The sequence below is a fragment of the Poecilia formosa genome, unplaced genomic scaffold (assembly GCF_000485575.1).
Source record: "Poecilia formosa unplaced genomic scaffold, Poecilia_formosa-5.1.2 Scaffold142, whole genome shotgun sequence".
NCBI classification, from domain to species: domain Eukaryota; kingdom Metazoa; phylum Chordata; class Actinopteri; order Cyprinodontiformes; family Poeciliidae; genus Poecilia; species Poecilia formosa.
Genome location: NW_006800081.1, coordinates 602,486 through 616,452, shown reverse-complemented (window position 1 = coordinate 616,452; position 13,967 = coordinate 602,486). Strand labels below are relative to the sequence as shown.

The 13,967-nt window shown below is 35.6% G+C and overlaps 1 protein-coding gene, 1 long non-coding RNA gene and 1 gene segment (V, D, J or C); 1 reads left to right on the top strand and 2 right to left on the bottom strand.

The window, feature by feature from the left end:
* The window catches only part of LOC107837447 (uncharacterized), an 88,498-nt gene extending 78,777 nt beyond the window's left edge, over positions 1–9,721 (top strand). Inside the window, exons 3-4 of the long non-coding RNA XR_001663448.1 lie at positions 8,311–8,316; positions 9,650–9,721. This is a non-coding gene — a long non-coding RNA (uncharacterized LOC107837447). The remainder of the gene's footprint in view (positions 1–8,310; positions 8,317–9,649) is intronic.
* LOC103145434 (uncharacterized) overlaps positions 1–13,967 on the bottom strand; it is a 277,103-nt gene that overhangs the window by 91,469 nt on the left and 171,667 nt on the right. The window lies entirely within an intron of this gene.
* Positions 4,291–5,674, bottom strand: LOC107837430 (Ig heavy chain V region 6.96-like). The segment is given in 2 exon segments: positions 4,291–4,677; positions 4,768–5,674. Coding segments are annotated over 2 exon segments (483 nt in total).

Genomic DNA, 13,967 nt, shown 5'->3' with positions numbered 1-13,967 from the left:
TTGTTGTTGTTGTTGTTGTTTTTGTTTTTGATGATATTGTTAATTCTGTTTTTGATATTTTTAACACCTTAACCGGGACGTTAACCTGATGCTGCCGCTTCACCTCGATTTCCCCTTTGCGGGACTATAAAGCCAATTTCTTTCCTAAAATAGGCATACTATTTGCTAGGATGTTGTATTTTTATGTTAACACACTGAAATTTTTATTTATTTATTTATTTATTTATTTATTTATTTATTTTGTATTGGAATTTACAGACATTTTTAAGAAGTCCAATAATAATGGGAAGAATTTCTATTTGTTTTTTGTTATGTGTATTGTATACTCTTCTGGCATGTTTCCATGCTAAAACTGTTAAAACAAGGAAAATGTTCCTGTGCTGGGAAGTTCTTTACATTATATGTAAACATTTTATCTACTTCTAAGCACATCTTCAATCTAATAAACGTGTTCACCCTGTCGAGAATGATGACTGCCGAGTTTTTCAAGGATCCTTTGCATTGTTCTCATGTCGAAAAACAAACAAACAAAAAAAAAACACAAAAAAACAAACCAAAAAAAAAAAGACTGGGTTGTATATAAAACTGTTTCCGAGTTAATGGAGCTTTTGCGTTCATGGCACAGTTTGGTTTTGACTTCAAGTTACATTTAAATTGCTTTCTGCGGGATTTCGATCAGCGAGAGCGGCTTTCAAACTGAGAACTTTCTGAGAATGGCTCCGTCTTTGCAGGTGGGACCAGAACCACGGGGAGAAACTGGAGGACTCGGAGCTCCTCGGTGTTTCTACTCGGACGCATTTGGATCTCTCCACTTCTCTACGCGTATTTATTTGTTTGCTTTTTTTTTTTTTTTTTCGTTTTTGTATAGAATACGGAGACATCTAATGACGAGAGGAGAGAGTTTATTTCATTTTGGGAAGATCGAACATCCGTATGTCACTTCATGCCTTGGAATGAAGTAAATAAATCTGGTGGCCTATTTATGAGCAGGATTTTTATGTATTTGTTTCTTGAGAAAATATACATTTATTTCAATCTCAAAAGAACGGCAGAGAACCAGAGGAATCTCATATAAAACGACGAAAAATGCATCGATTACAGAAATGTATTTCAGCTTAAAGTTATGCTGACTCTATTAACTACGTGCTAGAAACAAACGAACATTGTTTTTCACCGCACAAATGCAGAAACCATGAAAGGATCCGACCAAATTATTACCGATGTATAGCGATATAGCCGGCTTATTCAATAAGAGATTAGGCTCAGCCGCAAACTGGAGCCTGACATTGTTTTTTCCTAAAGATTCATTTTCTATAACATACTGCTGTCGATTTTTTTTAAACTTCGCACTACCCGTTGTTCTTCTACAATATATATAAAAAAAAGAAAAAGAAAAAGAAAAAAAAACACATACACACACCAAAACTCTCTTTTTCAAAGGTACTTTTTTGCGATCTGACACCTAAACCCTTAAAATTAATAAGGAAAACGAGATAAGAATAAAGTGCAACAGAAGACAAAACGGAGAACATTCATGAAACAACTGCTACCAGGTTATTTTAAAATAACATTCAAGGGGAAAATGTTATCTGATAATGATTGTCATTATTGCTTGTTGAAGAGTTTTAAAAATATATACATTATCTCAGTAGGCCTAGACATAGTAAATAAAAGTCAGTTGTTGCCTCTGCGAATTCATTTCAGATGTATTGATCGTTTAATTCATAAAACTCAGACACATTGTGTCATCATAAACCTGTAAAATAAACCAATGCAATTACATTTTATTTTCCTTTTACTCCTAAGATTTACAATTTTCGAACCTATGTTAATTTTTGTTTTTAAAAGATAACATTATAGTGTACATTTATCAAATGAAATAAATAATGCATTATATCAAACAGAAGCATTTTTTAAAAAAACAAGAAAAATACCAATAACACATGTTTCTCTCCACAATCTGCCTGATATCAAAAACAAGGACGAGTAAAAAAATCACAACATATATCATAAGAAAATTATATTTTTAAATGACCTTACCTGAATTAACAGTAACTGTGGTTCCTTTACCCCAGACGTCTAAAGCCCAATCACAGTGTTACATCTCAATGGACTCCTTCAACAAAAACATGAACCACCAGAAAAATAATGTAACAATGCACAAAATTAGAAAAAAAAGAAACTGATTCTATAAATTTCATTAAGCCTTTTAGCGCTCTGTGAAAGTCTTAAAATAAACTTTGTGTTTAGTTTGTTTTGTATGCTAAAAAGATGATAAGGTTAGTTGTAATATCTGTTCTCTATGACATTAAACAGTATGCTTTTTAATGTCATAAAAAACTGCATAAACATATCAAATTAAAACATAAAACAAAGCTCTTACATCATGTACTAATCATAAAAAGAGGATCTATTGTTTGTTTTTTTTCTTGGTTTTTTAAGGAGATTAATCTCAGGGTTTTGAGGTGAGGTTTTTGTATTGGTGTATATCTCTGTGTCCCCGTATATCACAGTGACAACCCCTAATACAAAAACCTAAACCACCATCAGCACAAAGTCTAGGCAACAGTATTCAACAAAGCTACAGCTTTTGGTTTTACTATCACAAATATTATGTTAATACTTCGCAAAATAATTGTTTAAAATATTACCCACCCTGGAACTAACTGGGAGTTGTAATGTAACATCAGTCCCACACTGTAAAACATTTGAACCACATTTAGTTGTGTCTACTATCTTCTAGACTTTAAGTCAAATACATTTAGCAAGTTTTAGATTTTGAACCTAAATGTGTGAGTTTGTGACAGATAAACTTACAGCATTAAGTTGTGTTATGTTTTTAATAATTTTGTCTTTTTTTTTTCTTTAATTATGTAAAGCACCTTGAAATGCCCTGCTGCTGAAATGTGCTATACAAATAAAATTTGATTGATTGATTGATACCTCCAAGTTGAATAAACTGTATAGTCTTTAAAACTTAAGTGTTAAACTTCAGTTTTCATGTTCTTGGTTTCCTGCACAATTTGGTTTCCTTCAGTTCATCTGCCTAGAAAATGAAGAGATGATAATAATCATTTTCCTGCTACAGTAATGTAATGTTGACTTGCAGCAAAAGGGTTGTGGGTTCAAACTCCGACCGCAAACCTTTCTGAATGGAGTTTGCATGTTCTCTCTTTGGAACGTTCTACTCACACTATAAAGATCTGCTTGTTATTTATTTCCTCTCCATTGCCCTAAGGATGAATATGTCTGCACGTAGGTGTATAACTGGCCTGGACTCACTCTGTGTGTAAATAACATTCCACTTAGTCAGCATTATTCTTCTTACTACCACGTAGTGATTCATACTACCACAGCTGCTTCATACTACCACCACTGTTCATTTGGTGTTTTTGTTCAAGTTTCTCCACCCACTTCCGTCACTGTGCTCTTCTTGCACAGTAATACACTGCAGAATCCTCTGGGCTTAGATTGGACAGTCTCAGAGACACCATGCTGTTGCTGTTGTCTCTGGTGATCTCTATTCTATCTTGAAAACTGCTGGAATAATCGGTGTTACGTCCATGTGTATAGATATACCCCATCCATTCAAGTGGTTTTCCTGCAGGCTGTTTGACCCAGTTCATGCCATAGGAGCCAAATGTGAACCCAGATCCTCTGCAGGACAAACTCAAAGTCTCTCCAGGCTTTTTAACCAATGGACTGGAAGGAATGGACTCCATACTCTCACCTCTGCAACCTAATTAAGAAAACAGAGAATATCAAAATATTATGCATTTATTACCTTATTTAAAGCTGAAGCTATATAAAGATGAAATAAAGTAAGAAAGCAAAATGTCTTACATGACACACAGAGAAAAAGTAACACAAAACTGAACAAATTCATTATGTTGAAGCTGGAAGTTTCTGATGCTGAAAATGAAGTGAGAAAAGTCAGGGAACAGATGGACTATAAGGAGTTCACTGATTTGCATGAGAGGGAGGGTCAAAGTTATTTCTGATGATTTACATTAACACTGTTGGACTGTGGTGGGTGTTTACTCTTAAAGATTAACTTCACTGACTGGAAAAAGGAGCTGAATGTACAAAACCATTTTTATTTATATCCACATATTGCCCAAAAATTAAAAGGAAACATTTATTTTTTTGTTTGTTGTTTTTCTGTCACATTTTTGTCTCACACATGCTTCCTTGCATTTTTAATAATAATAAAAAAAGTACCTTTGTCAGTTTGACAGATGTTTATTAATTAATGGAGAAGAAAGAAAATGTTCTTTCATTACACCAAACTTAGACATCAGGTTTGAGGTTTGTTGACTTGTTGCTGCATCTTTTTGTACAGCTACCAAACCAACTTTGATCACTGTGCACTTCGAGCGCAGTAATAAACAGCTGAATCTTCAGTTTTCAGGCTGTTCATCTGCAGAAACACCTGCTGTTTGCTGTTGTCTCTGGAGATGGTGAACCGACCTCGAACTGACTGAGAGTAGTGTTTTTCGCTTCCAGCCCAAAAACTGATAATTGCAACCCATTCCAATCCTTTCCCAGGTGCTTCTCTGACCCAGTTCATCCAATAGTCTCCAAATTTGTCAACAGAGAGTGTACAGGTCAGGGTGTGGGATTCTCCTGGCCTTTTAAGCACTGGTTCAGATTCAGTCAGAGTCTGACCACCAACACCTGTTAACATAAACATAGCATGCTTATTCAGCTTGTCTGACTGATAACAGAGACATTTTTTTTCAGATCAAAAGCAGAGTAAACTTTTACCTGCCAGGCAAAAGGCCAAAAGCAGAAGACCTGTCTTACAAATCATCATTTTAACCAGACTGCGCTCTGTTCTTTGCTCTGCTCCAAGCAGCCGGATAAGTAGGTTGGAGAGGAAAGAGATTTGCATTGACTCCACCTCAAGGGACGAATGAAACTCATTATACATGACTTTGCATATATATTCTCAAACATTATCAGAGATTTTGATGCAAGACTGTATTACTGACCTGTACCTGTGTCTGTGTATTGAGTGATGAATATTTTGCAAACTGTGAAAGGAGTAATGACATGAAGACAAAAGAATACATTTGATTATGAAACATTAATCTCATTTTTAAAATTAGATCTATTTTTAGACTGTCCTTCTTTGCACAATCACAGATTGTCCTGATTCTTCTCCTAATCATTTCTCTCTAATTTCTGTAAGGTTCAGCTCTTGAGACTGAGATGGGCATGAAAAATGTTGGGGAACCATTTCTTCCTGGAGTTGATAATAAATGTGTGACGTTTTGCATTGATTATGTGCAAAAACAATGTTTTAATTGCTTGTTTGACTTAGTATTTCTTTAACTTTCTATGCAGTAATAATGCCCTCTGTTTAAGGATGTTCCTGATAGGGAGTATCTGTGGTACAGAAAGTTTAATTTCTGAAAGTTAATTCAGGTGCAATTGTATAAAGTGACTGATTTAAGGGAATTTATAAGAGAAATATAACTTAAACTTGATGGGTTTCAATTATAAACAAATGCTGTATGTTGGAAAATTAATATTGGACAAACTAATGGAATCAGCTTCTGATTTACCAATATATTGCTCTTAGTCAACACTGCCACCATAAGGTCAGCCTAAGAACATCAGAGAATAATCTTCTGATGTTCAGTCAGGTTTTTGTTCAGCCTCTCCACCTACTTTTAACACTGTGCTTGTTTGGCACAGTAATAAACTGCAGAGTCTTCTGGCTTTAGGTTGGGGAATGTCAGATATACCACACTGTTGCTGTTATCTCTGGTGATTTCTATTCTATTTTGAAAACTGCTGGAATACTCTGTTGTCCTCCCATGACTGTATACACGCCCCATCCACTGCAGTCCTTTTCCTGCAGGTTGTCTGATCCAGTGCATGCTACAGCAATCAAATGAGAATCCAGATCCTCTGCAGGAGAGATTCAGAGTCTCTCCAGGCTTTTTCACCACATGACTGGAAGGAATGGACTCCATACTCTGACCTGTAAAACCTAAATAGAAAAGAAAAAAAGGTTTTCTGTTATTAATGACAATTATAAATTGTGAAAGTAACTGCACAACTTATAAAAGCAAGACATCTTACAGGGAAGAAAGACAACAAACAGCACAACACTGAGAGAATTCATCATCCTGAAGTTAGAGACTAATCTTCTGATCTTCCTCACACAGTAGACGAGTAAGTCAGCAGAAATACCCTGACCAGACTGCAGATTTGCATCATATCCGTCAGAGGGAGTGTCTCCTCTCTCAAGTTTTGAAGATATTCAAGTAAAGGGGGATTGCAGAGTACTGGGATATTTTTTTCAGTAATTCAGTTTTTTTCTTTTTTAATTGGGTCTGATTGCAACAAAACCGCTTTGTATTTGTGTTTTCATCAACTTGATTAAAATGTAATTGGTATCCCTTGGATTTAAATTGGACATTTATGTTTTTCTTCAAAGTACTCAGACATTTTTATTTGTTGTTCATTGACACCATATTGATAAACTAAGTGAAATAAATTCTCAGTCAACAAGCAAATAATAAATGTAATGAATCTGCCTTGTTTGATAGCATTTTTATTGTTCCCTTTTATTATGCTTGACGTCATAGACATGATTTTGCTTTCAGTCCATAATATGGATTTCAGTGATTTCCAGTTATAAAACAAGAACTTAATTTCTCAACCTTTACTGTGCACATTTAGAGGACAGCATTTCTCAAAAGCTCTTGAAATCACATATATGGTGAGAATGCCTCCCTCTCCTGGCTTCATCATGTGCTCAGGCTTTGTGGGGTTTTTGAACAGCTCCACTAATGTTTTGTATCACTGTGACTCTCTGGCACAGTAGTACACAGCAGTATCATCAGGCTGCATATTCAGGCCGTTCAGAGTCGCTGTGTTGCTGGAAGACTCCAAGCTGAAACTGAACTTGTTCTTTAGAGATTCTTTCTGGTATGTTGCATATCCAACACGAGCTCCTCCGATCCATTCCAGCCCTTTTCCTGGTGGTTGCCTGATCCAATGAGTGTGATAGGTACCCACAGAATAAGAGACCTGACAGCCGATGGATAGCTGCTGGCCGTGCTGCAAAACTACGGATGACGGCTGTGTCAGCTGTTCACACCTCACACCTGTTGAAAAAATAAACACATTTCTGAAAAATCAGTTGTGCAAAATAACATCAAGTGGTTTAGCAAACCTGGATACTCACTTCCTGCTGCCAGAAGCAGCTGCAGCAGAATTAGTCGGAACATGATCTGTGGTAAAAGATACAGTCTGAGGAGGTCTTTATAGCTGAGTGATGGAGAAACATGCTGAATTTGCATTTCCGCTCCTCGCCAGGTCCTTTGTATGTGGCGTTTTTTTTGTTCTCACTGTCATTATGCAGGTTTCCTCTCAGATCTTACAAAGATGAATGTTACAATAACTGGAAAATCTAAATTGCCCTGGATGTTGGCCGTGTGTTTGATGCAGTTCGTCGCCAATTGACTGATGGAGATTGGCAGTAGTACCAATCCCCAGATCATTTTTTTGACAGATTGATGAAAGTTGTTATGACCTTTAAATGATAATGGTTGTTATAGTAAAACAGTAACATTTCCCAGTGTTATATAAGAGAAGCAGAGTGAGAAGACCGAGAGATAGAAAGAGCCCTTATATATATTTTCAAGAAGTTGTAATCTGTCAGAGTAACATCATTTTGTATCACCAGATACAAAACGATTCTCATTTTTAAAAGTTCTGTACTTTGACCTAATGATGGAGGTCGTACTTAAAAAAAAACACTGCTGCTTTAAGTTTATTTCACAGCTCTGGCAGTTTAAAAGCTTATGTACCGTTTCAATTAAAGAAAAGGAAAATTTAAAAAGCAAAACTTTTAGAATATATTTCTTTATCAAAGAAAAATATTTAATTTTAATTTTTAGAATTTAGGTATTTCATTGTGTACTTCAGATGCTATGGTTGTAGTTCATCTTATGAATTTCTATGATAAAACACCTGTTCATAAAAAACCCCTGAAAAACAAGATTTCCCAAACCAAACAGCTGTTGTTGTCAATGTGTTCACATACTGTGTCTCTGTGAATGTGTTTATGTCATTTCCCATTTACAGCTTCTATTGCCACCCTGGTGGGTTTTTGTACAGCCTCTGCACTTCATGAACCACTGTGCTGACTCTTTGGCACAGTAATAAACTGCAGAATCCTCTGGTTTTAGGTTGGACAGGCGCAGGTACACCACGCTGTTACTGTCTTCTCTGCTTATTTCAACACGTCCTCCCACACTGCTGGCATACCTGTTGGAACTCGGATTAGAGAACCCGGTGCCAAGCAGTTCTAATGGTTTCCCTGCAGTTTCTCTGACCCAGATCATAACACAGCAGCTGAAGCTGAACCCAGATCCTCTGCAGGAGAGACTGAGACTTTCTCCTGGTCTCTTCACCACTGGACTGGAAGGTATGGACTCCATATTCTGACCACTACAACCTGTTCCAGTGAAAGAGGAGAAAAAGAAGATCTAAAAGTATTCAAAAAAGGGAATATAGATGAGATAAACCTGAAGTATGCATGAAAACATACAATGCAGTGTGACAGAAAGCAGCAGAAGAGTGAGTCTCCTCATCTTGATGATGTGACCTCTGATGCTTCACTCAAAGTAGATCTACGAGACTCCTCAGCAGGACAGAAATACACCACAGACTACAGATTTGCATCAGAAAATCACGAGGATTGAGTAACTCAGTGTTGATTGGAAACTGTAAATATGTAAATATCACACTGTGCTGCTTTTAAAACTGACACAGAGAGAAACGTCTTTGTTGTTGCTCTGCGGAGGAATGATGTGTTTTACAAAGTCAATTTGTGGTCAAAGTGTTTCTCAAGTCCTCTCTCAGCTCCTCCCTTCAGGAGTCTCCACTGCACCAGATCATCTTCTCCCACACAGCTTCACTAGTGTAATATTCATAATGTGATGTGCATTGTTGTCTATGTCAATAAGCTTTTATGTCAGTCTTAATCAACTTGACTTATATTTTATCTCATCTGAGGTCAGAAGGAGTTCTCAACAAAAGCTCTGGATTCAGGATTAACCAGAACATCTGTTTTTATTTGATCTAACACTAATTTATAACTATGTCCATGTTTTAAGTATTGCTCTGAAAATCCAGGTTAGATGTTACAACCTAAGCCAGTCCTATAAAAATTGAACCCTTCTATAAAAATGTAATTGATTTAATCTATTTTTGCCCCTTAAAACAGATTAAATTATGGTTTTACAACTAAAAAATACTACATTAATTTATAGAAATTAGATTTATGAAGAACAAAACAAAAGAAAACACTGTTCAACAGGACAGCTTCACTCCACATCAATAAAAGAAAGTAAAATGTGTACTTCTTAATTGAAAAACATAAATTACTGCAGGATTAGTGTAAATGATATTGTATACTGAATAAAATCAAACAAACTAATATGTGATCATTTTTTAAATTCAATAAAAACCCAACTGTTCTTGTATGCCTCCATAAGTTAGTTATGGCAGTATTATTACTATGCACATTTCAGAGTTAGTTCAAGTCCTTGAAGGCTGATACAGAAAACACTGTCAGGAATAGAGGAAGTGGTTTTTGTATTAGCCTCCTGTTTACATCTGTCAGAGTGTCTCTTCGGGCACAGTAGTAAACTGCTGTGTCCTCCGTCTTCAGATTGTTCATCTGCAGATAGACTTTGCTGCTGGAGTCGTCTCTGGAAATGGTGAATCTGCCTTGGACAGACTGGGAGTAATAGAAACTGGTACTATACGTGTGCACAAAAGCGATCCATTCCAGTCCTTTCCCAGGAGCCTGTCTGACCCAGTTCATGGGATAGCTGCTGAATGTGAATCCAGAGCCTGTACAGGTCAGTCTGTGGGATTCTCCTGGTCTTTTAGTCACTGGTTCAGACTCTGTCAGAGTCTGTCNTTTGTCAACAAAAGTACAACAATTTAAGAAACATTTTAAACTTACATTTCAAATGGATTGTGAGTCTGATTTTTATTTTTGACAACTCACAGTATTTTCTGTTTTTTTGTACATTATTATTATTATTATTGTTGTTGTTTTTGATGATATTGTTAATTCTATTTTTGATATTTTTGACACCTTAACGGGACGTTAACCTGATGCTGCCGCTTCACCTCGATTTCCCCTTTGCGGGACTATAAAGCCAATTTCTTTCCCAAAATAGGCATACTATTTGCTAGGATGTTGTATTTTTATGTTAGCACAGGATAATGTTTGTTTATTTGTTTATTTATTTATTTATTTATATTTTTTATTGGAATTTGCAGACATTTTTAAGAAGTCCAATAATAATGGGAAGAATTTCTATTTGTTTTTTGTTATGTGTATTGTATACTCTTCTGGTTATTTTAAGATGACATGTTTGCATGCTAAAACTGTTAAAACAAGGAAAATGTTCCTGTGCAGTAAAGTTGTTTTACGTGATGAGATGTAAACATTTTATGTACTTCTAAGCACGTCTTTAATCTAATAAACTTGTTCACCCTGTCGAGAATAATAACTGACGAGTTTTTCAAGGATCCTTTACATTGTCCTCATGTCCGAAACAAAAAAGACTGGGTTGTATATAAAACTGTTTCCGAGTTAATGGAGCTTTTGCGTTCATGGCACAGTTTGGTTTTGACTTCAAGTTACATTTAAATTGCTTTCTGCGGGATTTCAATCAGCGAGAGCGGCTTTCAAACTGAGAACTTTCTGAGAATGGCTCCGTCTTTGCAGGTGGGACCAGAACCACGGGGAGAAACTGGAGGACTCGGAGCTCCTCGGTGTTTCTACTCGGACGCATTTGGATCTCTCCAATCTACGCATATTTGTCCAGCGGAATTTTAATGTAAAGTACGAAGACATCTAATGACAAGAGAGAAAAGAGAATTGATTTTACTCCGCATGTCTCACGCCTTCGACAGAAGTAAAGAAATCTGGTACCCTTTCCATGAGCAGGATTTTTTATGTATCTGTTTTCTAAATATTTTTTTTTCTATTATTTCAATCTATCTAAGAACCACGGAGAACCAGAGGAATGATCTCTTATATAACGATGTAAATTGTAGCGATTACAAAAATGTCATAATATTCAGCTTAAAGTTATGTTACAAACGAACAGTGTTTATGGCCGCACAATTACAGAAAACATGAGCGGACCAACCGAATTATATGAAACAAACAATTAATGAGATGGCCGAATCAATTAATAAAATATGAAACAGTAGAATGTGCCGTTACGTGTTTTATTGGAGTCTAAAATTGCTCTCCCATGATATTATCCATAGAGGTGCTCAATTTTTTTTAAACTTAACACTAAACACGACAAAAAAAAACAAAAAAAAAAAATCAAAAAAGATTTTGATTTTTTCCTCCTGAATTCGCCACCCGTTTTTTTTTATTTTTATTTTTTTAGTGTTACAACCATAAACAAATCACTTTTTAACGACTTTTTCTGCAAACTGACACTTAAATCCTTAAAAAAATACCAGTTGATAAGAATAAAAGTGCAACACAAATAAATAGACATAACGGATAACATTCAGGAAACAACTGTCACCAGCTTCTTTTAAAATAAAACGGGAAACTTGCACCTTGATGATTCTATGTTACAACTGTTTTGCTTTTTGAACAGTTATTTAAAAATGAAATAATGTTTCGCTTTGTTTTTAAAATTTCAGTAGAGCATAAATGCACTAAGTAACGTGATAAGCTGCTGGGAAATCATATATTAATTGTTCATTTAATTCATAAAACTCAAACAGACACAATAAACCTATCTCAGCACCAACAACACGAAAATACTTTATTTTTACTTTCACTTCCAAGACTTGCGAGTTTTAATCCTATATTTGTTTTATTTATTTTATTTAAAGATAACATATCGTTTATTTAGCAAATTAATTAAATACTACTATCACGATGCAGACGCATTCCATGCACTCTTCTAGAAGCAAGATAAAATTCCAATACCACACATTTCTTTCCACAATCTGTCTGAAATCAAACACAAAGGGGAATAAGAAAACTCAATCAAAATCAAAGAGAAATAAATAATCATATCTTAAAATGACCTTACCTGCTTCAATAGTAACTCTGGTTCCTTTACCCCAAACATCAAGAGCATCACAGTGCTACATCTCAATGGACTCCCTCAACAAAAACATGAAGCAATAAATAAATAAATAAAAATAATGCAATAACTCATATGGTCAGAAAAATACACATTAATCATATAAAGCAGACTAAGACTTTCAGATTTGTAAGAAAAGTTTATGATAAACTTTCAGTTTAATTTGATTTGTATGCTGAAAATATTATAAGGTTAGATGTAATATCTGTGTTGTATGATATTAAATAGTAAGTTAAAAATAGTCTAAGTAAATTAGCAAAATAAAATTATTAAAGAATTGTCTTACTTTACGCATAAATTTTAAATAGGTGATTTTTTGTCTTTTTCTCTGCCTTTTAAGCAGATTAATCTCAGAGTTTTGAGATGAGGTTTTTGTATTGGTGTATATCTCTGTGCCCCCCAGCCCATCACAGCGACAAACCCTATGACAAAAACTTAAACCACAGGGCAAAATGCAAAATAACAATATCCAACAAAAACTACAGACATTAGATTTAGATTCATAAATATTGCTCAATTATATTCATGAGTTCACAAAGGCTGTTTAGAATATATTATTTCAAACAAAGTTAGACAGAATTGTTTTATTAGTTTTCTGATTATTTTTCAGACTAATGGATGTGCTCAGATATCATAACTTAAGGCACAGAAATATAGTAAACATTAGGGTTCTAGCTTCATGTTCTCTGAAGATTTTTGTGTAAAGTTGTTCAACCATTATCTGGGTCATCAGAGGCCTGGTGCCTATGTCCACCTGTTAACGGACAAAAGGCTGTGTACAACCATGCATGCACACATCAACTCCTAAGGACACTTTAGAGAGACAGTCTTGTTTTTGGACGGGGAGGAAGTTGGAGCACCCAGAGAGGACTCCCACATGCACAGGAAGAACATCCAAATGCCATGTAGACAGGAACTGATTGCTGCAAGGCAACAGAGCAACCAGCTACACTACTGTGCAGTAAATTTGAATAATATTAAGGTCAATATTGTTTGGCTTAACCCTCCTGTTATGTTCGTTTCTGAGGTACAGCAATAATGTTCGCGGGTCAATTTGACCCAGGGAGTGTATAGTGTCAGAAACCAAAAAATCCTCCAAATCTTTTTTTGTGTCTGATTATTAACTCCTATACTAACTATTTCAATCAATATTTGTGCAATTATGTTTTTTTATTCCTCACAAATAAAGGATCAATGACAGCAATTTACTCATTTGGACAATAAAAAATGTGATTTAATTTTTTTTTATGCCCACTGAAAAACCTAAACACAAAATAACACTAAAAACACTAATAACACTATTATCTGTTGATAGAAACTGCAAGGCAGTTTCTATCAACAGAGTGGTCGGTTTACTGTAGTAAATTCTCGAGTGCCAAAGCTTTACTGCTTGCACGCGATACATGTTTAGGATTAAACAGGCCATACTGAGTATTTGTGTGAGCATGTTGGTGTTTTGTCGCACTGTGCGGTATCTGACACAGTAATAAACAGCTGTGTCCTCAGGCTGGAGAGTCTGTGCTGTTATCGTTATTGTTCCTGCAGAAGTGTCTCTGTTGCTGCTGAACTTGTTCTTCAGAGCATTATTTTGAGCTAAGTTCCCATTGTACCACATGGTTAAAATCCAGTCCAGTGTTTTTCCATCACGCTGTCTGATCCAACTTGTTGCTTAGCTGCTATCGGTCAACGAATAACCAGAGACCTGACAGGTGATGCTCAAAGACCCTCCAGGCTGAACGATCTTTGAGTCTGGCTGGATGAGCTCAACACAAAACACACCTGTAGGGACATATAAACATT